Source organism: Chiloscyllium plagiosum, unplaced genomic scaffold (assembly GCF_037043375.1).
Source record: "Chiloscyllium plagiosum isolate Xiang-an unplaced genomic scaffold, Cpla_swu_hap1 HiC_scaffold_17, whole genome shotgun sequence".
Lineage (NCBI taxonomy): Eukaryota > Metazoa > Chordata > Chondrichthyes > Orectolobiformes > Hemiscylliidae > Chiloscyllium > Chiloscyllium plagiosum.
Window position 1 is genome coordinate 74756315 of NW_028270155.1, and position 22412 is coordinate 74778726.

The 22412-nt window shown below is 47.1% G+C and overlaps 2 protein-coding genes across 3 annotated transcripts in view; both read right to left on the reverse strand.

The window, feature by feature from the left end:
* Nucleotides 1-7430, reverse strand: part of slc38a7 (solute carrier family 38 member 7) — a 33495-nt gene extending 26065 nt beyond the window's left edge. Inside the window, exons 1-2 of one of the 2 annotated variants that reach the window (XM_043707366.2) lie at nucleotides 7359-7430; nucleotides 2704-3099 (exon numbers count right to left, since the gene is read on the reverse strand). In XM_043707366.2, coding sequence (XP_043563301.1) covers nucleotides 2704-2946 — 243 coding nt within the window. In that variant the 5' untranslated portion in view covers nucleotides 2947-3099; nucleotides 7359-7430. Of the gene's footprint in view, nucleotides 1-2703; nucleotides 3100-3249; nucleotides 5204-7358 lie in introns of those variants that run through there. The other variant, XM_087996098.1, reaches the window with a different exon arrangement.
* An 8659-nt stretch (nucleotides 7431-16089) lies between these two features.
* LOC122558594 (aspartate aminotransferase, mitochondrial) overlaps nucleotides 16090-22412 on the reverse strand; it is a 53602-nt gene continuing 47279 nt past the window's right edge. Inside the window, exons 9-10 of the mRNA XM_043707367.2 lie at nucleotides 19987-20137; nucleotides 16090-17212 (exon numbers count right to left, since the gene is read on the reverse strand). Of these exons, the coding sequence (XP_043563302.1) occupies nucleotides 17090-17212; nucleotides 19987-20137 (274 nt within the window). The 3' untranslated portion in view covers nucleotides 16090-17089. The remainder of the gene's footprint in view (nucleotides 17213-19986; nucleotides 20138-22412) is intronic.

Below are 22412 nucleotides of genomic sequence, written 5' to 3' on the forward strand. Positions count from 1 at the left end.
GCCTCACAGCGCCAGAGACCCGGGTTCAATTCCCGCCTCCGGCGACTGACTGTGTGGAGTTTGCACGTTCTCCCCGTGTCTGCGTGGGTTTCCTCCGGGTGCTCCGGTTTCCTCCCACAGTCCAAAGATGTGCAGGTCAGGTGAATTGGCCATGCTAAATTGCCCCCTGTGTTAGGTACAGGAGTAAATGTAGGGGTATGGGTGGATTGCACTTCGACGGGTTGGTGTGAACTTGTTGGACCGAAGGGCCTGTTTCCACACTGTAATGCAATCTAATCTAATCTAATCAGTCCACCCTGACCCTCCGAAGAGTAACCCACCCAGACACATCCCATATTTGCCCCTGACTAATGCACCAAACCTACACATCCCTGAACACAGGATGACCAATTCACCTAACTTGCACATCTTTGGATTGTGGGAGGAAATCGGAGCACCTGGAGGAAGCCCACGCAGACACAGGCAGAACATGCAAACTCCACACAGTCTCCCGAGGGTGGAATCGAACCTGGGTCCCTGACGCTGATGAGGTAGCAGTGCCAACCACTGAGCCATCATGCCACCTCTAAAGGTGCAATATAACATCACTCCACTTATGTAGTGCAATATAAGATAGTGCTGCTAGGAAGAGTGTTCCAGGATTATGACCCAGTAACACTGAAGGCTCAGTATTTAAGGATCTATTTGCACGGCAGACAGTAAAGGTCCATTAAATTATTCTCAGGGAAGGTGGGGGCTGTGGAGAAATTGAGTTGGGTTGTGATTTTCTGGAGTTCAGAGGAACAAAGTGATCTCGTACATCCCAATGACTCTTGAAACATACAGGATTCTGAAGGGGACAGTGTGAATACTGAGAGGCTGTTTCCCCGGTTGGTGAATCTATAACAGGAGCCAGGGTTTCAGAATAAGGTGTCAATCATTTAGGATGGAGATTGGGAGAACTCGTTGCACTCAAAGGGGAGTAAAAGCTTTGGAATTCTCTGCCCTAGAGAGCTGTGATATTCCATGACTGAACATATGTAAGGGTGAGATGGACAGACATTTGATTTTGTTTTTAGGGAATTGAGGAACAAGGGGAACAGCTGGGAAAGTAGAGTTAAAGCCAAAGATCAGCCAGGAATATACAGCACCGAGTGGCAGAGCCCAGTGGGCTGAATGGACAACTCTCCCCTGATTCTTATGGCAAAGTCGGGTTACAATACCTGTGAAACACTTCGGGATATTTTGTTATGTATTGCTGACAAAATAAAAAGACTTTTTCTTTACTCATTGTTGAATTAACAAATTGTCTCAATGTGAGGGGAAAGCAAAATTCATACCACACGAGGTGTCGTTTTCCCCCCTTTACATCGACGTTTCTTACAAACTGTCCTGATGAGGGCAAGATGAAAAGCTTCAATAAAACGCACTGAAATTCTGTAGTATCAAACTATTTTACTGCATTAAAGGTGCTAATATAAATGCAAGGAGCTGTCACGTGCCCTCTGCATGCTCAGCAACGAATAGCGAGTGGCTGTGAACATGACTCCAGTCTTCAGCTGAAAGGAGCCCTGCCAGTAGTGAAGATATTCCCATGGGCTAGCACAGTGGCTCAGTGGTTAGCACTGCTGCCTCACAGCGGCAGGGACCAGAGTTCAATACCACCCTCGGGTGACTGTGTGCGGAGTTTACACATTCTCCCGGTGTCTGCGTGGGTTTCCTCCGGGTGCTCCAGTTTCCTCCCAAAGATCTGGGGATTAGGTGGATTGGCCATGCTCAATTACCCTGGGACGTGCAGATTAAGGAAATTAGTTATAGTTAACATGGGATGACAGAGATAAGGTGGAGGAGTGAGTCTGGGTGGAATACTCTTTGGACTCAAAGGGCCTGCTTCCACACTAAGAATTTTATAAGTTTACATGTGAGCCTTCTCTCCTGTAGCTTTGATTGCCATTGCTGTTCTAAGTGTGTTTGCAGAAAAGGTGAGGCAGTAGCAGAGGACAGACCCGACAGTCTACAGAGCTGCCACAGAGAACACCACCCAGATCACTGATCATCTCAGGTACCAGCACTCTGGTTACGAGGGGGTCACCCAAAACACAGCAGGCACCAGAATCTCCCCTCAGAATCCTGAGCCTAAACTTCCGCATCTAATTACTGGAACTGTTTGGAACAATGCTGCAACTTCAGACTTGGGAGGTCAACACTGAGCTAAACAAAAAAAGATTGGCTGCTTCACTGGAATGAGACACTCGCGCTGGCAAACAGCTACTGGAACTGATGGGCATAACATCGGCTTTGGCATGGATAGGGTAAATAGACAAGGTCTTTTTCCCTGGGATGGGGGAGTCCAGAACTAGAGGGCATAGGTTTAGGACGAGAGGAGAAAGATTTAAAGAGGAGCTAAGGGGCAAACTTTTCACGCAGAGGGTGGTGAGCTGGAATGAGCTGCCAGAGGAAGCGGTGGAGGCTGATGCAATTGCAGCATTTAAAAGGCATCTGAATGGATATATGAATAGGAAGGGTTTAGAGGGATATGGGCCGGGTGCTGGCAAAAGGGACTAGATTAGGTTGGGATATCTAGTCAGCACAGATGAGTTGGACCAAAGGGGCTGTTTCTTTGCTGTACATTTCTATGACTATTATATCTGGTCAGCATGGATAAGTTGGACCGAAGGATCTGGTTCAATACTGTACACCTCTATGACTCTCTGACCGTCTCACCAGTTGCAGGACGATGCCAGCCACCACTCCCCCGGCCACAAAGAAGGCATAGGGAAAGTTGAGCAGCCCTGCACCCAGGGCAGCGTTCACCACGATGAACACAGCCCCGTACGCCGGCGTGCCTCCTTCCCGTTTCCTATTGTGGCTCGCTGGGTTCTGCAGGAGACTGGTCTTCTCCTCAGCCTCTGGGCTCCAGCTCCAGTCCTGCTGTTCACTGTTCACCGTGGCTTCACAGAACGCCATCTCCACGTGGACAGTCAACTGGAAAAGGAACCACCGCCTGAGCACTTAGTCAGCCATCCTGCAAGGCAAATGACGTCAGACCCGAAACCTTCTGATCATGCACAGAGAAGTGAAAAATACGGACTTCCTCTTCACTTTGTTCAGACTCAGCATCTGAAATAAAGGAGAGACAGAGAAGATGAAATAAAACAAATTAAAACAGAGAACATGGTGCACAGCATCTCCCCATATAATCAACCATATGAATTATGAGCCTTCCTTTCTCCAGCAGTGTAAACGTGGCTCAGTGGGAAGCACAGTCACCTGATAGACATTCATCTAAGTCTCTCTCTCGAGACAGGGATGGACAATTTGAGCAGGGTTGCCATTCCAATGCAGAGCTGAGGGAGTGCAGTGCTGTCAGGAGGTAGCGCTATCTTGTGGAGGTGACAAAACCAAAGCTCTGTAAATGGTTACGGAATCACAAAAGTGTTACTGCACAGAAAGAGGCCATTCAGCCCCTTGTCTGCACAGGTTCCCCAAATCAGCATGACGACATAGTGCCACTCACCTGCCTTTTCCTTGTACAGTTACACATTTAAACAATCATCCTGTTCTCTCTTGAATGTCTCTGGAACATTTCCAGCTAGCGTACTGCAGACCCAAACCACTCAGTGTAAAAAAAAGTCTTTTCTCGCTTTACATTTGCTTCCTTTACAAATCTTATATTGTCCTGCAGTCCTTGGTTTGTTAAAAAAAAATTCATTCATGGATCGTCACTGGCTAGGCCAGCATTTATTGCCCATCCCTAATTGCCCAGATGGCAGTTAAGAGTCAACCACATCGCTGTGGGTCTAGAGTCACATGTTAGCCAGACCAGGTAAAGTGGCCACAGTCCCCTCCCTCCTCTTCGTGCCCACTCAGATTCCTTCCCTAAAACATCCAGATTAGAATTCATCATTAGACTCTCAGTTCCAGGTTTTTATGGAATTCAAAGTCCACCATCTGCCGTGGCAGGATTTGAACCCTGGTCCCAGAACATTATCTGGGTCTCTGGAATAACAGTCCAGCGACTTTACCATCAAGCCATCACCTCCCCCAGATTCTGTTGAGTGGGAATTTTTTTTTCCCTCATCTATCTACTTTGATCAGCCCTCTCATAACTTAGCAAACCTTTATCTGATCTCCTTTTATCCTTCCCATGTTCAAAGCGAACAGTAACAATCTTTTCGATCTATCCTCATCGCTGAAGTTTCCCATTTGTTGAACCATTCTTGAATAAATCATTTCTACACACTCCCCAGTACAATCACATCCTTACTGTGGTGTGATGCCCAGAAATGTACCCAATACTCCAGCTGAGGTCTACCAAGTATCTTATACAAGTTCAACATCACTTCCTTGCTCTTGTATTCTGTCCCTGGTAATGGAGCTGAGGATACAATATGCTTTATCAACTACGCTCTCCATCTATTTTGCCACTTTCAGTATTTTGTGCACATATACAACCAAGTCTTTCCTCTCCTGCGCCTCCTTTAGAACTGTGCTCCTTAATTTGTGATGTCTATCCACGTTCTTATCAAAACTCATCACTTCACACTTCTTTGCACTGAACTTCACCTGCCCTCTCCAGTAACTTGTCGTGTCCTTTTGGAGTTCTACATTGTTCTCCTCATGGTTTACAATTCTTCATCTGCGAACTCTGAAATGGCCCCCTCCATACCAAGTAGATGGCTTATTGAGGAAAAGCATGTGTCCAAATAGTGACACCTGGGAACTCCACTGTAAACATTCCTTCAGCCCAAAAATATCCATTAAACATTACTCTCTATTTACCATCACTCAAACTAATTTTGCTTCCATGTTCAAGAGCTATAGTATTCCTCACAGATCTGGTGTATGCCATAATATCAGTTTGAAGTCTATGTACCCTCATCAACAACATCAACCATTTCAATTATCTCTTCAAATAAAAAGATAGTCCAGCACATTAGTTAAATAGGATTTCCCCTTAAACTGCAAGGTGCTACATTTTGATAGGGCAAATCAGGGTGGAACTTATACAATTCATGGTGAGGTCCTGGGGAGCGTTGTGAACAGAGACACCTTGGGGTGCAGGTTCACAGTTCCTTGAAAGTGGAGTCACAGGTAGACAGGATAGCGAAGGATGGGTTTGGTACGCTTGCCCTTATTGGTCAGCGCATTGTGGGCGGCACGGTGGCACAGTGGTTAGCACTGCTGCCTCGCAGCGCCAGAGACCCGGGTTCAATTCCCGACTCAGGCGACTGACTGTGTGGAGTTTGCACGTTCTCCCCGTGTCTGCGTGGGTTTCCTCCGGGGGCTCCGGTTTCCTCCCACAGTCCAAAGATGTGCAAGTCAGGTGAATTGGCCATGCTAAATTGCCCGTAGTGTTAGTTAAAGGGGTGGGTGTGGTGGTGAGGGTGGGTTGCGCTTTGGCGGGTCGGTGTGGACTTGTTGGGCCGAGGGGCCTGTTTCCACACTGTAAGTAATCTAATCTAATCTATAGTAGTTGGGATGTTAAATTGCAGCTGTACAGGACATTGGTGAGGCCACTTTTGGAATACTGTATTCAATTCTGGTCTCCCTAGATATTGTGAAATTTGAAAGTGCTCACAAAAGATTTACAAGGATGTTGCTGGAGTTGGAGGGTTTGAGCTATAAGAAGTGGCTGAGGCTATTTCCCCTGAAGCAGAGGCTAAGGGTGACCTTAGAGGTTTATAAAATCAGGAAGGGGCACGGATAGTGTGAATAACCAAGGTCTTTTTCCCCAGGTAGGAGAGTCCAAAACTAGAAGACATAGGTTTAGGGTGAGGGGGGAAAGATTTAAAAGGGACCTAAGGGGCAATGTTTTCACACAGAGGTTGGTGAGTGTATAGAATAAGCTGACAGAGAAGGTGTTGATATAATTACATTTAAAAGGCATCCGAATGGGTACATGAATAGGAGATTTAAGAGGGATATGGGCTAAATGCTGGCAAATGGGACTAGATTAATTCAGGATATCTGGTCGACATGGACAAGTTGAACCAAAGGTTTGTTTCCACGCTGCATGTGACTAACACATTTTTTTTCCCCACATCACTACTGAATCTATCCTGAATAACTTTTTTTGAGAAGCTTCACAACACTTAACAGTGAAAGGTATCACAGCTGTATTTGAAAGAAGGATACCTTATCATCCAGTGTCCTGATCAACATTTAACATTCCACCAACATTATCAGAGAATCTAACAATTAGCATATTGCTAATGAACTTACTGATTGCAGCATTTCAATGACTACAAATTAAAAGTGATGCAGTTTTTTTGAGGTAAAACAAATGTCAGCAGAGCAAGGACTGAATGCTTCCCTCTAATTGCCTGTACAACATGTACTGTAAAGATTGGATTCTTGTTGACTGAGGTGTCTTGAAGTTCAGTGATGCCACCATGTACATGAGTATAATTGCTCTGTGGCTTCTGTACTTATTTTACCAACCCATAATAAACAGAGTCTAGATTAGAGTGGTGCTGGAAAAGCACCACAGGTCAGGCAGCATCTGAGGAGCAGGAAAATCGACGTTTCGGGCAAAAGCCCTTCATCAGGGACCATAAACAGAGCTGACTGGTTGACTCACTGACTGACCAGCTGAACTAAAATAGTAAATGGAGAGCTTTTATACTACAGTGTCACGAGCCACAATGGCACCCAATTGCCTTAAAAGGTACAAGAGTCTGTGAGATTTACGCAACACTATGAACTGCTGACTTGGTTGTACAGCACTAAGATGAACAAAGGTTACAAAAGGAGACCCTTTCACAAAGTTGCCTTCCTCTCTGATTAACACCATAAGCAAGCGCCTCCGGCTGTTTTATTAGGCTGAGCCACTGAAACATAAGCAGCACGTGAGCCCATCTCATGGTGGCCTGTGCTGCGGGAACTAGGTGCCAGCAGCTTGCACCCTGTTCAACTCAGATAAATACTATCCGCCAGGCTGTTCAGGTCCCAAGAAAGCGAGGCCTACAGCACCAACAAAATACTGCGGACACTGGAGATCTGAAATATCAGCAGAAAGTGCTGGAGAAACCCAGCTGGCTATGGCAGCATCTGTGGAGAGAGAGAGAGAGAAAATAAAACAAGAGTCACAGGGCTCACAGTGTAGAGTACTTCCAGCAGCTTCTATCAGGATAACATTAATAACTGAGGTGACTGATTCACCATTTGATGTGAATGTAATTTAGAGAGAGAGGTGTTTATTGCCCAGCAGTGAGGACATCTCTGACAGGCATAACCTCCCCCTCTCATTAAAGCACAACAACCAGACCCTCTCCCAACCAACAAAAGCACCTACAATTAGTAACTCCCTCCTCCTCTTCCCTCCCAGGACACGGACTACTCCCCGCCCCCCTCTCCTTTCCTCCCTCAGCCATTACCTGCAGGAAACCCCCTGAGCCGGCTCGCTCTCCCCTTCCCTTCACGACCCGCTCTGTCACATGACCACGCGGCTCCCCCACGTGACTGGATTTACCGCGGGGACCGCCGGGAACTGTCGCTAGGCACGCCGGTCGTTGTAGTCCACCCTTGCGCTGCAACCGCGAGGCTCCCAGGCGGCTGGGGGGAGGCAATGCAGGCAGGCTGGACCATATGGGCCTTTCTTAAAAAGAGACTTGAGCATTGCATAGAGATGGGTGGGGGGATGGGGGGGGAAGGGTCAGAACACAGTCCAGGCTCATCACATGATGAGATCTCAGGAGCATTATTTGTTCCATCTCCTGATATAGGAGGAGTTATGGGACTTGGGACTTCAAATCCAAACCAGAGAAATACCTCAATACAACACAACTGCAGAGGCTGGAAATCTAAAAACAAACACAGAAATTGCTGGAGAAACTCAGCAGGTCTGAAGAAGGGTCACTGGACTTGAACTGTTAACTCTGCTTTCTCTCCACAGATACTGTTAAACCTGGGAATTTTTCCAGCAATATGTTTCAAAGCCCTCACCTGTTTTCCTATTCCTCCTGTTTGCACCCAGTTCTTTCATTATCATCAGTGTGTAAACAATCCCAGCTCCATTTCACAGCTGCATTGGAAGAGGAGGTTGTGAGATGGCATGAGAAGGAAGAGGAGGGACAAATGAAGTGGGGACTCTTAAGGCATTCAACAGCTCATCTCTTCTCTCACCTTCCCAAGACACAGCCTCCCAGCCTTGCTCAGGGCCATCAAGGCAGGGCAATGAGCAGTCTATCTTCAGCTCTGTTGGATGGTAGATGTAGGATTCATAGAAACAAGGAGAGTTCACAGTTGGTATCAATCACATTGCCAGTATTACTGAATGTGGCATTGTAAATGAATCAAACAGTGTATTTAAACTCTGCTTTATGATGCCATCTCCAGCTTAGCATTGCAATCTCCACCTGGACATTAATCTGTTGGAGAATGGAATGATCAAAGTGGAGGACAAGCAAGGGCAGTTCATGTGCTGAAAGGGTTTTTGAGTGGGAGCGATTTGTGTTTGCAGTGGCTCAGGGTTTCGCACTCACATTCAGGTTATCTAAAGCAAGGACACTGAAGGCTTCTCTAGCAGTGCGATGAGCAGCTGCAGATAGCCAGCTCAGGTCCAAGCTCTGCTTCAGGGGATGCTGAGCAGATGTGCTTTCCTCCTCCTGCAGTTCCTTCATGTTGTGCAAAGTTCAGAGACCAGGGTCGCTCCCGAAAGCCTGGCTAGTCTGTACTGAAATCCCTTCCCACAGATGAATACCCTAGGGTGCTCCAATAGCACTTTGACTGCTACGAATGTATCCAGCCACTGTTGCAAACATGAGTTTCCCCATGTCAGACAGAACTGGACAGCGTTCAACTCAATGCCTTGGCAAACATAGCGTTAGTCACCTCAGGGAGATATACACAGCAAACTTGTTTTTAACTAGTACCTATGGGACCACAACTGTGTCAGTTGTGCAAATATTCCTGTTGATCAAGAGTCTGCATAATCAATGTAAAAGCCTGAGTACTAGAAACGCAATGCATAGGACTTACACGTCACTGTTGTACTTTATTTACAGCATAAATGACTTCAACGATAGAGTAACATTGCCTTACATAAAACTTATTGGCAGGGAACCTTCTCATTAAACCTCAACATACGACTCAGACTTCGAGATAATACAGGAAACTTCCCATATTTCAAGTTTGTTTTTGCTGGTTCATCAAGAATGCCGGTTCATGGTTAAGTCATAGAGCTGTACAGGATGGAAACAGAGCCTTTGCCCAACTCGTCCATGCTGACCAGATAACCAAATAAACACATTCCCATTTGCCAGCACCCGGTCCATATCCCTCCAAACCCTTCCTATTCACATACCCATCCAGATGCCTTTTAAATGTTGTAATTGTACCAGCCTCCACCACCTCATCGAGCAGCTCGTTCCGTACACGTACCACACTCTGAGTGAAAAAGTTGCCCCTTGGGTCTCTTTTATATCTTTCCCCTCTCACCCTAAACCTATGCCCTCTAGTTCTGGACTCCCCCACACCCCAAGGAAAAGTCCTTCTCTATTTAACCTCATGATTTTATAAACCTCTATAAGGTCACCCCTCACCCTTCGATGCTCTAGGGAACACAGCCCCAACCTATTCAACCTCTCCCTGTAGCTCAAACCCTCCAACCCCAGCAACATCCTTGTAAATCTTTTCTGAACCCTTTCAAGTTTCACAACATCTTTCCTAGAGCAGGAAAACCAGAACTGAATGTAGTATTCCAAAAGTGGCCTAACCAATGTCCTGTATGGCTGCAACATGACCTCCCAACTCCTGTACTCAATGCTCTGACCAATAAACAAAAGCATATCAAACACCTTCTTCACTATCATATCTACCTGTGACTCCACTTTCAAGGAACTATGAACCTGCACAATAGGTCTCTTTGTTCAGCAACACTCCCCAGGACCTTCCCATTCAGTGTATAAGTCCTGTCTCGATTTGCCTTACCAAAAATGCAGAACATCACAATTTTTCTAAGTTAAACTCCATCTGAAACACTTCAGACTCCTTTCGCCTCATTCCTGATGAAGGGCTTTTGCCGACACGTCGATTTTCCTGCTCCTCGGATGCTGCCTGACCTGCTGTGTTTTTCCAGCTCCACTCTAATCTAGACTCTGAACTCCAGCATCTGCAGTCCTCACTTTTGCCTCCATCTGAATCTCCTCAGCCCATTGATCCATCTGATCAAGATCCCATTGTACTCTGAGGCAAACCTCTTGCCTGTCCAGTACACCGCCAATTTTGGTGTCGTCTGCAAACTTACTAACCTTATCTCCTTTGTTCACATCTGAATTATTTCTATAAATGCCAAAAAGCAGTGGGCCCCCAGCACTGACCCTTGTAGAGGCCTCCAGTCCAAAAAGCAATCCTCCACAACCACCCTTTGCCTTCTACCTTTGAGCCAGTTCCAATTGGCTAATTCTCCCTGTATTCCACATGATCTAACCTTGCTAACCAGTTGACCGTGAGGAGCCTTGTCGGAACACCTTACTGAAGTCCGTACCAGATGGTGCAAGATGGCCGCAGACAATCCTGCTGGAGCTCCTGTGCTTCGCCCGTTCTTTTTCCACTTTCTTTCCTCTTCTTTTTTTCCTTCTCTTCCCTTAGCAACAGAGGCGAATCCTGGAGTGGCAGCAGACTGGGAACCCCTGAACAGCGCGAGTGGTGAGTCATGGAGCAGCATGTGGGCTGACAGTCCTGGAGCAGGCAGTGAGTTACGGTGGAGACCAGTGTGGGGAGGCAGTCCTGGAAATTACCTTGGAGCAGCTGAGTGCTGGTATTGAGAGAATTGAGGCTTGGAGTGCAGAGGGTGACAGCTGTTGGACTGGGGTCTGGTGTGGGTGGTCAGATCACATGCAGAGGCCCTGTGCTGAGCTGCTACAATGTAATGTCTATTTGAAATTTCCTACTTTACTTTCCTGATGAAGGGCTTACGGCTGAAATGTCGATTTTCCTGCTCCTCGGATGCTGCCTGACCTGCTGTGCTTTGCCAGCACCCCACTCTCGACTCTGATCTCCAGCATCTGCAATCCTCACTTTCTCCTACCTTACTTTAACGTCAACATTTAATTATGTCTTTTTATAAACATACTTTTCAACTCTGTAAAGTAATGCAATTACTTTTATTCCACTGCTGTACCTAAGAATTGTAGTGAGGTACTCAAACAAGATGTCGCCATAAGAAGGCAGACATTGTAAAAGCTTTTCACTCTACCCCTATAATGGAGTTTGCGTGATAATAAACGGATATTCTATTTTATCCTATAGATCAAATCCACCGATCTGGCCTCATCAATCCTCCTTGTTACTTCTTCAAAAAACTCAATCAAGTTAGTGAGACATGATTTCCCACAGAAAGTCACACTTACTATCCCTAATCAGTCTTTGCTTTTCCAAATACACATTGATCCCGTCACTCAGGCTTCCCTCCAACAACTTGCCGATACCTGAAATGCCGACTCTCCTGCTCCTTGGATGTTGCCTCACTTGCTGTGCTTTTCCAGCACACCTTTTGACCCTTACTACCACTGATGTCAGGCTCACTGTTCCATAGTTCCCTGGCTTTTCCTTACCACCTTTCTTAAATGGTGACACCACATGAGCCAACCTCCATTCTTCCGACACCTCATCTGTGACTATCGATGATACAAATATCTCAGCAAGGGGCCCAGCAATCACTCCCCTAGCCTCCCAGAGTTCTAGGGTACACCTGATCAGGGATTTATCCACCTTTATGCATTTTAAGACATCTCACACATCCCCCCCCCCCCCGTAATGTGGACAATTTTTCAAGATGTCACCATTTATTTCCCCACCTTCTCTATCTTCCATACCCTTCTACACAGTAAAAACTTATGCAAAATACTTGCTTAGTATCTCCCCCATCTCCTGCGGCTCTACCCAGATATCACCAACAGACCAATGGATGGAGGGAAACTGAAGGAATTCAGTACCGTGGTGCCAGCCACTGGCAATGCAGGCCCAGCAGGGTCTCTTTTTCCAGGAGGCTGCAGATCTCCTGCTGTGAAAGATTGAACAGTTGGACCGTGCGCCTGGAGAGCATCACCTCCTGTGCATACATCCCCCTGCTATGTCACGTGCAGCAGGCAGTAACTGTCCCTGGCTGCTGGGAGAAAGTGAGGACCGCAGACGCTGGAGATCAGAGACAGGAGTGTGGTGCTGGCAAAGCACAGCAGGTCAGGCAGCATCTGAGGAGCAGGAGAATCGATGTTTCGGGCATAAGCCTCCTCCTGTTCCTATTAGGATCACCCGAACTGGAGCTGCACACGCTGCTCCTATGCTGCAGCAAAGGGCTGAGAGATTCAGGATTTTAGATTAGAGTGGTGCTGGAAATCTCAGGGAGTCCCTCTCCCGCTGAGAGATTCAGGTCAAGGTGAGTAAAGCTCAAGGTTGGTGACATTACTTTCATAAAGTTGGAAGGGACCGGCGAAATGGCAGAGTGGAAATCATTTCAGATAACCAGCCTGTTGGTGTCTTTGATCATTGACTCCTGACTGAACACATGCTTTGTTGAGCTGGAGGACTTCATACCCCTGACTTACAAAGTGCCGTTTGATTATACAGCATGAAAGGGCCCCCCCCCATTTGCCTCAATACGACCCTGGAGAAACTGTCTTAACATTCAACCTTATGGGCGTATTGCTATGGGACTTGTGTAGATTGTGCAGCTTTAATAGCGCAGCTCTGATGGGCATATGCTCACTTCTGTACTGTACCACAGTACAGGAAATTGTCAGGATACTGTCATATTTCTAGGAAGCCTGCATTTGTCAGCGATTGCCCACTCATCATTTTACGCCATGGATGGCACTGTGGCTCAGTGGTTAGCACTGCTGTCTCACGGCACCAAGGACCCAGGTCCGATTTCACTTTTGGGCGACGGTCTGTGTGGAGTTTGCACATTCTGCTCGTGTCTATGTGGGTTTCCTCCAGGTGCTCTGGTTTCCTCCCACGGTCCAGGTTAGGTGGAATGGGCAGGCTAAATTGCTCCGTAGTGTCCAGGGATGTGCAAGCTGGGTGGATTAGCCACAGGAAATGCAGGGTTACAGGGATAGTGTAGGGATTGTGTCTGAGTGAGATGCTCTTCAGAGGGTCAATATGGACTTGATGGGCTGATAGGATCCCCACAGTGTGGAAACGGGCCAATGATTCTTCTATCATTAACGAATGAGTGTGAAAAGTCTTACTCCCAAACACATCTCACCTCAAACACCTGGGACAAAATAAAATCGTTTTACTCAGAAGAGCCAAAAAGACTGAAACAGAACGAAGAACTGTGACTGCTGGAAATCTGAAACAAAAACTAAAACTGCTGGAGAAACTCAGCAGGTCTGACAGCGTCTGTGGAAAGAAAGCAGGGTCAACATTTTGTTTCTTTAGAACTCACATTAGCTAGGAACAAAGGTGGCGTCTATGAAGATGGGGAAGTTAAGGAGAAGTGAGACAATAGATGGAGCCAGAGCCCATGAGAGAGGGTGTCAAAAGAGTGGATAACAGCATGTACAGGAGAAAGAAAAGCTGATAATGGGAACCGTAAGCAGGTGGAAATGGTTGGCTATACTTAAAAGAAAGCTATTATTAAACTGGAGAGGGTTCAGAAGAGAGTTACAGGAAATTGCCAGAAATGGAATGTTTGAGTTATAAGGAGAGGCTGGCAACTTTTTTCACTGGAGCATAGGGGGTTGAGGGCGACCTTACAGAGGCTTATAAATCTCTGAGGGGTATGGATAAGGTGAACCGAAAAGGTCTTTTCTCAAGAGTTGGGGAGTTAAAAAATGAAGGGCATATTTTTAAGGTGAGAGGAAAAAGATTTACGTGTGGAATAAACTTCCGGAGGAAATAGTGGACGTGGGTACAGTTATCATGTTTTAAAAGACATTTGGATAAATAGATTAGATTAGATTACTTAGTGTGGAAACAGGCCCTTCGGCCCAACAAGTCCACACCGACCCTCCGAAGCGCAACCCAGCCAGACCCATTCCCCACATTTACCCCTTCACCTAACATTACGGGCAATTTAACATGGCTAATTCACCTAACCTGCACATTTTTGGACTGTGGGAGGAAACTGGAGCACCCGAAGGAAACCCACGCAGACACGGGGAGAATGTGCAAACTCCACACAGACAGTTGCCTGAGGCGGGAATGAATAAGAAATGTTTGGGGGGGATATAGGACAAGCAAAGGCAGCTGTGACTAGTTTGGGATTATGGTCAGCACGGACTGTTTGGACTGAAGGGTCTGTTTGAGTATTGTATTGTGATGACAGGGTCAGGGGTGTGGAGGTGGGTAAAGGACATTGAGGAAGCTGTTCAGGTTTTAAAATTACTGAACTCAATATTGAGCCCTAGAGGTTGCTGGGTCCCCAAGTGGAAAATAAGATGCAGTTCCTCCAGCCTACTTCGGTGGGGCACCGCAGCAAGATGTGGATGGGGAACACAGTGGTCTTTTGGAAGTGGCAGGCATCTGGAAGCTAAGGGACATTTTTACAGATTAAAATACAGATTTTACACGAAGTGGTGGCTCAGTCTGCATTTCATCAATGTAACATTGTGGAGGAGACCACATTGTGAACAGTGAGTACAGTAGACCAGACTGAGTAAGTTGCTGTTTCACCTGGAAGGTGTGTCCGGGGCCTTGGACAGTGAGGAGGGAGGAAGTAAACAGGCAGGAGTTACACCTTCTGCGACTGCATGGGAAGGTACTGTGGGGAGGAGTGGACCAGACTGTCCCAGAGTGAGCGGTGCCTGACAAATGCTGACAGAGGGAATATGAGCCGAGAGGGGGCACATATGGCAACGTATGACCTTTTGGAAGTGGTGGGGTGGCAAGTGAGGACTGGGGGATCCTGGAGGAGGGAAGAAAAGGGGTAAGGGCAGAATGGTGGGAAATTCCCTGCTAGTGGGGAGTGCTCAGTTGAAGCAGAAGATAGACATTTTGGAGTCCCCCTTGTCAAAGTTGGCATCATTGGAACAGACGTGAAGGAGACAGAGGAATGGAGTCTTTACAGAAAGCAGGGTGTGAGGATGTACAGTCAGGGAAAATATGGGAGTCGGTGGGTTTGTAATGGACACTGGCAGCCAACTTATCCCCAAAAACTGAAACAAGAGATGTCAAGGAAGGGGAGGGAGGAGTCAGATATAGACCAGGTGAAGGTGAGAGCAGGATGGAAATTGGAAGCCAGATTGATAAACTTTTCCAATTCCAAAGAAGAGGTAAGCAGCACTGATGATATCATCTGTGCATTGGAGTAAGGAGCAGGAGTTGGAACAGGGAATCTTCCGTGTATCCTCCGAAGACTCAGGCATAATTGGGGCCCATGCAGGTACCCATGGCCATCCCTTTGACCTGAAGAAAGTGAGGGGGGGTTAAAGGAGTTGTTGTTCAGGGGGAGGACGAGCTCACTGAACCAGAGGGTGGTGGTAGTGGATAGGAGTGCTTCAGGCCTTTTCTCCTGGAAGAAGTGGAGAATCCTGAGACCATCCTGATGGGGGATGGCTGTGTAAAGGGGTTGCAAGTCCACGGTAAAGAGGAGACAGCCGGAGCCTGCGATATGGAAATTCTGAAACTGACACAAAGTCGAAAGTCTGACTGAAAATTAGTCATGTCCCTTCAGCACTTTAGAGTGAAGACAGAACATTACCGCGCAGTACAGGCCCTTGATGTTGCACCGACCTATGGAATCAATCTGAAGCCCATCTAACTTACACTATTCCATTTTCACCCATATGTTTATCCAATGACCATTTAAATGCCCCTAAAGTTGGCGAGTCTACTACTGTTGCAGGCAGAGCATTCCATGTCCCTACTACTCTCTCAGTAAAGAAACCCAAGATGGTCTGCTCTCAGCATCCTCTTATCAAGAACGATAGTGTGTGTTTTGGTGTCTGGGTGAATCAAGGGATGTTGGGAACAAATGGAGTTGTAGCCCAAATCAGCCACAAGTGGTCAACTCCAGCTCTTACACCTATGTTTTGTTGTTCTGTTCTGTTGGCTGCAGTTCAGGTGTGTAACACCCTGACTTCCACCTCCATCACTACACACATCAGCAGCAGTGGGATGCATTAAAACAACACAGAAAACAATGCAGGTCACACAGGGAACCAAAGTTAATTGGTACTGATCATTAAAGGAACCATTTTATTGAGGCATAAGTACAGGTTTCTAAGAGCCTAGACTGGAAACAGAATTTAACAATGTGCAGCAAATCTGAGCTTGCCACCACAGCCATGTACCATTTGGCTGGAAGAGCCCTGGACCTTCAAGTACTGCGCTGCCTTTTGGCACGTGCAGGGTCAAACATTTTCATTCGGTCAACCACACACCACTAACCAGTTCTACCATGATAAGACTCTGTTGCAGTTCCAGACTACAACCTATACAGAGCATGATCGCACGATTTCTGGGTCAGTCCTTATGACCGATACCAATTCAAGAACAAATGTGAAGCCAAATGACCAGCCTCAAATACTCAAAGCAAAGACCTTTGCACCTACATAACATAGGAGAGCGCCTGACGTGATACTGATAAAAACATTATGAAGTAAGCAAGCTGCAGGAAGGCAATACTCACTGCTGACAGTAATTGTGGACCTAACAAGTGAATTAGTAGGGGTCAAACGCAAACAGGCAGGTGATTGATTCATTCTGAGGGCTGTGGTGAAAGCAAATCAGACAGGGACAGAGAGAGGGAGTTAGCACAGGGGCTTGGGATAGACAAATCGCAAAGGGAAATTTTACTTGTGTCAGCTGTACAAGGCAGAGTCTTTGAGGAAGGGTAGGGAGCAGGTGTTTTACTCAGCCACAGCTAATTTGCAAAGTAGACCCAAAAATTCTCATCTTTAGTGGATTCAGAGGGAATTCAGAGCTGCAGTCACCGAGAGAGTTAATATCTCAGTTAGCCAGCCGTATACTCTCCAATAAACTCCCTGAAGTGTTGGAAGGCTGTAAACCAGCCCCATCCTCACACCGGACCTTTCTGTACTGAACATCCGGCAGATAGTAACAGTAGCTGACTGCTAAACTCTGAACAAAATACTCCTGGCTCTGGCTGTGGTTGAAAGCTGAGTTTCCCGCTCTCGGGTCTTCCCCTTCCTTCGCTGTTTTATTTGGAGACTTGGTGGATGGCGTGTGCAAGGTAGCCCACATTGCCAGAAGTGACTCCAGCCACAGAGATTCGACCATCCTTGGTCATGTAAACTGAGAATTCTTTCGTCAGCCGCTCTACCTGTCATGAAACACACAATAAACTCCATTAGCCCACTCCATTGAGTAACAGAAAATAAACATGGAATTCCAAGTACCTTTCTCCAGGTGAAAACAGTCCTAGCTCAAGGCATTAAGAACAACAGACTGTGCCAGCATTTAGGGTTTCCCCACCATGACAATCACTCAAACATTCCTCATGCCACCTAACAACTAACAGGACGCACAGTGCAAACATCATACCAAGCCTTTTAATCACAGCAAACACTTTAATTATATTGATTAATTTCACCTCTAAACTCAAGAAGTAATCATAGGAACAGGAGTAGACCATTCAGCCCCCTGAGCCTGTACTGGCATTCAATGAGATCTTGGCTGATCTGTGATCTAACTCCATATACCTGCCTTTGGACAATATCGCTTTGCTTAACAAAAAACATACCTAAGATTTAAAATTAACACCTCTTATGGTTGCGGGGAATGGCCTCATGCTGTGTCCCTTATTTTGAACATTCCCCTTCTCTCCCCCAGCACTGTCCCACAACCACACAGCAAAGAACACAGAATAGTACAGCACAGTATAGGGCCTTCAGCCCTCAATGTTGTGCTGGCCTTTTATCCTACTTTAAGATCAGACTAACCCACATACCCTTTACTGGATTAACGTCCATGTGCCTATCCAAGAGTCACTTAAATGTCCCTAATGTATCTGACTCTACTACCACTGCTGGCAGTGCATTCCACACACCCACCACTCTGTGTAAAAACCGACCACTGACATCTCCGCTAAACCTTCCTCCAACCACCTTAAAATTATGCCCCTTCGTGACAGCCATTCCCACCCTGGGGAAATGGCTCTGACAATCCACTCTATCTATGCCTCTCAACATCTTGTACACCTCTATCAAGTCACCTCTCATCCTCCTCCTCTCCAGTGAGAAAAGTCCTAGCTCACTCAACCTTTCCTCATAAGACATGCCCTCCAGTCCAGGCAGCATCCTGGTAAATCTCCTCTGCACTCTCTCTAAAGATTCCCCATCCTTCCTATAACGAGGTGACCAGAACTGAACACAACATTCCAAGTTTAACCAGGGCTCTACAGAGTTGCAGCATAACCTTTCGGCTCTTCAACTCAATCCCGCTGCTAATCGGACATTTACTATAAACCGACCGACTCCCACAGCTACCTGGACTACACCTCCTCCCACCCTGCCCCCTGTAAAAACGCCATTCCATATTCCCAATTCCTTCGTTCTCCGCCGCATCTGCTCCCAGGAGGACCAGTTCCAAATCCGTGTAACCCAGATGGCCTCCTTCTTCAAAGACCGCAATTTCCCCCAGACGTGGTTGATGATGCTTTCCATCGCATCTCCTCCACTTCCCGCTCCTCCGCCCTGGAGCCCCGTCCCTCCAATCGCCACCAGGACAGAACCCCACTGGTCCTCACCTACCACCCCACCAACCTCCATATACATCGCATCATCCGTCGTCATTTCCGCCACCTCCAAACGGACCGCACCACCAGGGATATATTTCCCTCCCCTATCACCGTTCCGAAAAGACCACTCCCTCCGTGACTCCCTCGTCAGATCCACACCCCCCACCTACCCAACCTCCACTCCCGGCACCTTCCCCTGCAACCGCAAGAAATGCAAAACTTGCGCCCACACCTCCCCCCTTACTTCCCTCCAAGGCCCCAAGTGATCCTTCCATATCCGCCACAAATTCACTTGCATCTCCACACACACATCATTTACTGCATCCACTGCACCCGATGTGGCCTCCTCTTTATTGGGGAGACAGGCCGCCTACTTGCGGAACGTTTCTGGGACACCCGGACCAACCAACCCAACCACCTCGTGGCTCAACACTTCATCTCCCCCTCCCACTCCACCAAGGACATGCAGGTCCTTGGACTCCTCCATCGCCAGACCATAGCAACACGATGGCTGGAGGAAGAGCGCCTCATCTTCTGCCTAGGAACCCTCCAACCCACAAGGGATGAATGCAGACTTCTCCAGTTTCCTCATTTCCCCTCCCCCCACCTTGTCTCAGTCCCAATCCTCGAACTCAGCACCACCTTCCTAACCTGCAATCTTCTTCCTGACCTCTCCGCCCCCACCCCCACTCTAGCCTATCACCCTCACCTTAACCTCCTTCCACCTATCGCATTTCCAATACCCCTCCCCCAAGTCCATCCTCCCTACCTTTTATCTTAGCCTGCTTGGCACACTTTCCTCATTCCTGAAGAAGGGCTCATGCCCTAAACGTCGATTCTCCTGACCTGCTGCGCTTTTCCAGCAACACATTTTCAGCTCTGATCTCCAGCATCTGCAGTCCTCACTTTCACCCTGCTAATCAAAGCCAACACCTCAATGTCTTCTTAACAAACCTAACAATTTGGGTGAAAGTGAGCACTGCAGATGCTGGAGATCAGAATCGAATGTGGTGCTGGAAAAGCACAGTAGGTCAGGCAGCATCCGAGAAGTGGGAGAATAGACGTTTCGGGCATAAGCCCTTCATCAGGAATTCTTGTGCTTTTCCAGCGCCACACTCTCAACTATCAACCTGGGTGGCAACTTTGAAGGATCTATGGACAGGAACCCCCAAGATCCCTCTCTTTCTCCACACCGCCAAGAATCCTACCTTTACCCCGGAATCTGCATTCAAATTCGACCTTACACAGTGAATGACTTCACACTTTTCCAGGTTGTACGCCATCATCACTTATGACGGCGTGTGATCAATTCCACAGCTGCCCCATGAGATGGTCCCGAAGAGCTGAATGCGAATTACCTGTTCGGGTTTGAGCCCTGTGAAACAGAACATTCCGATCTGGTCGGTGATGTGCTGCCAGTTATGGATTGAGCCTTCCTTCTTCAGGTTTGACACCAGCTGCTCTCTCATACTGATGATGCGGTTTGCCATGCCCTTCACCTCCTCGAGCCTGTGCAGGGGAAAGACAAACAGTGGGTCAATCGCTACACCAGGCTCCCTTCTACTATAGAACAGAATCACTCAATTGGTTTTAAAACATGCTCATCAAGGTGAGGAATGCTACTTCTGGAGAACGAAACGCTTTCCACTTCAGGCATCATTCGCCGAGAATCGAGCACTTCCAGCTGAAGATCGGAATTGACGTGAGGCTTCTGAAACATTCTCTGAAGATCTTCGCTTAGTCTGAAACTTCAATCCATGCCAAATGATGGACAGTGTGTGTTATGGGTCTATGGACCACCAGTACCTAGGCTCGACTGCTCAGATGCAGTTCATGTGTGGCCTCTATGACCAAATGGCAAAAGAAAATCTAATGTGACCAGTTTGTGGACTGTTTCAGACTGAGGGGAAGAATCCAAACTACCTAACCTTCAGTCCAATCTTAGCTCATCCTACAATGTGAGGTCATGCACTCTGGCAGGAAGAGCAGAGGAGCTGAATATTATTTAAACAGAGAAAGACTGCAGAAAGCTGTAGAACAGAGAAGTTTGAGAGTCCTCATCCATGAATCACAGAAAGTTAGCATCCAAGTTCAACAGGAGGCAAGTGGAACATTGGCCGTTATTTCAAAGGGAATGGAATAAAAAGTAGGGAGGTGTCACTAAAACTTACAAGACACTAATCAGAATGCTCCTGGAACACTGAACAGTTCTGGACTCCCTAACTAAGGCAAGATAGACTGATGTTGGAGGCAATCCAGAGAAGGTTGACAAAGTTGATACTGGGTAGGAAGGACTTTATTAGCATAGGCTGAGTAGGTTGGGCCTGTGCTCGTTGAAGATTAAAAGAATGAAAGGCGACCTTATTGAAACATTCAAATTTCTTCGGGGGCTTGACAGGGGTGATGAAGAGAAGTTGTTTCCCCTTGTGGGAGAGTCTAGGACCAGAGGGTATCATTTCAGAATAAGGGACTGCACATTTAAGGTAGAGATGGAGAAGAATTTCTTCTCTAAGAGGGCAGGGAATGTGTGGAATTCCTTACCGCAGAGGGCCGTTGAGGCTGGGTCACTAAGTGTATTCAGCAGGCAGATTTTTAATAAGGGAATTAAGGGTTATGGGGGAAATGCAGGGAAATGGAGTTGAGGATTATCCGATTAGCCATGAGCTCACTGAATGGTGGAGAAGGCCCAATGGATGAATGACTTATCTCTGATCCTATGTCTTATGATCGTAATGGCTGTATGGAGTATAAAGCCTGCATGTTTAACAGCAGCATTAGGCAAACATTACGTAATTTCACTGACTTGCTGGTGTGTTCGCAAGGAATGGTACAGGGTCACAGGAATGAAACATTGCAGCAACACGGGTGAGTGAGCCTGTCCAGCTGAACAGAAACCCAAAAGGAGGTCATTAAAATTCCTTGAAGTATCAAAGCACCATTTCCTGGCAGTCACTGCCAACCGCACTGGAAAATTATCCAAACGTGCTGGAAGAGAAAACTTTGTCCTCTTACTAAACCCTCATCAACCTGCCAACTCTGTGAAAATCCAGCAGAGGATTTCTTCAAGTTTCAGGCTTTGTAAAATACTTCAATGGATCTATTAGGGACAATCTTTAAAAAGGTCCAGCTGGGGACTGAGAACAGGCTCCAAGCATTCTTGAATTATTGGCAGCAGCCTGGGAGAGAACTGCCCAGAAACAGATAACATCTCTTTGTCAGAGTGACGCAGTTAGTTCCATTTCAATGCGCTCTCCCTGCAAAAACCTGAGCTACACCCGATGTGAAGTACAGAGGACATCTAATGGGGCCAATGAACAGAACAGTGGGAGGTATCTGGCTTCAAGTACGTCTTCTGCCCTCCATTCTCCAGGGTGATGCAACATGGGGAATAAGGGCAGCCTGACCATGTGTGGCAGGGATCACGGTGTTGTTCCCTCCAAATCGAGCCAATGGCACAGCCTCCAGAGTCAAACAATCACATGATATAGGGCTATAGTCCAACCGGTTTATTTGAAACCGCAAGCTTTTGGAGCCTCCAACTCCGTCCTCAGGCAGCTTGCGGTTTCAAATAAATTTGTTGGACTATAAACCGGTGACGTGAGATTTTTGTCTTTGTGCACCCAAGTCTAACACCGGCACCTCCACATTACAGCCTCCCGAGACCACCCAGCCTAAGGCAGCCCGAGTGACTGAACTCAATTCTTGAAGTGGCTTAGTTACTATAGTACCCACATTTCTACACATAGCAAGATCCCACACAGAGTAATGAGACAATGACCTGATA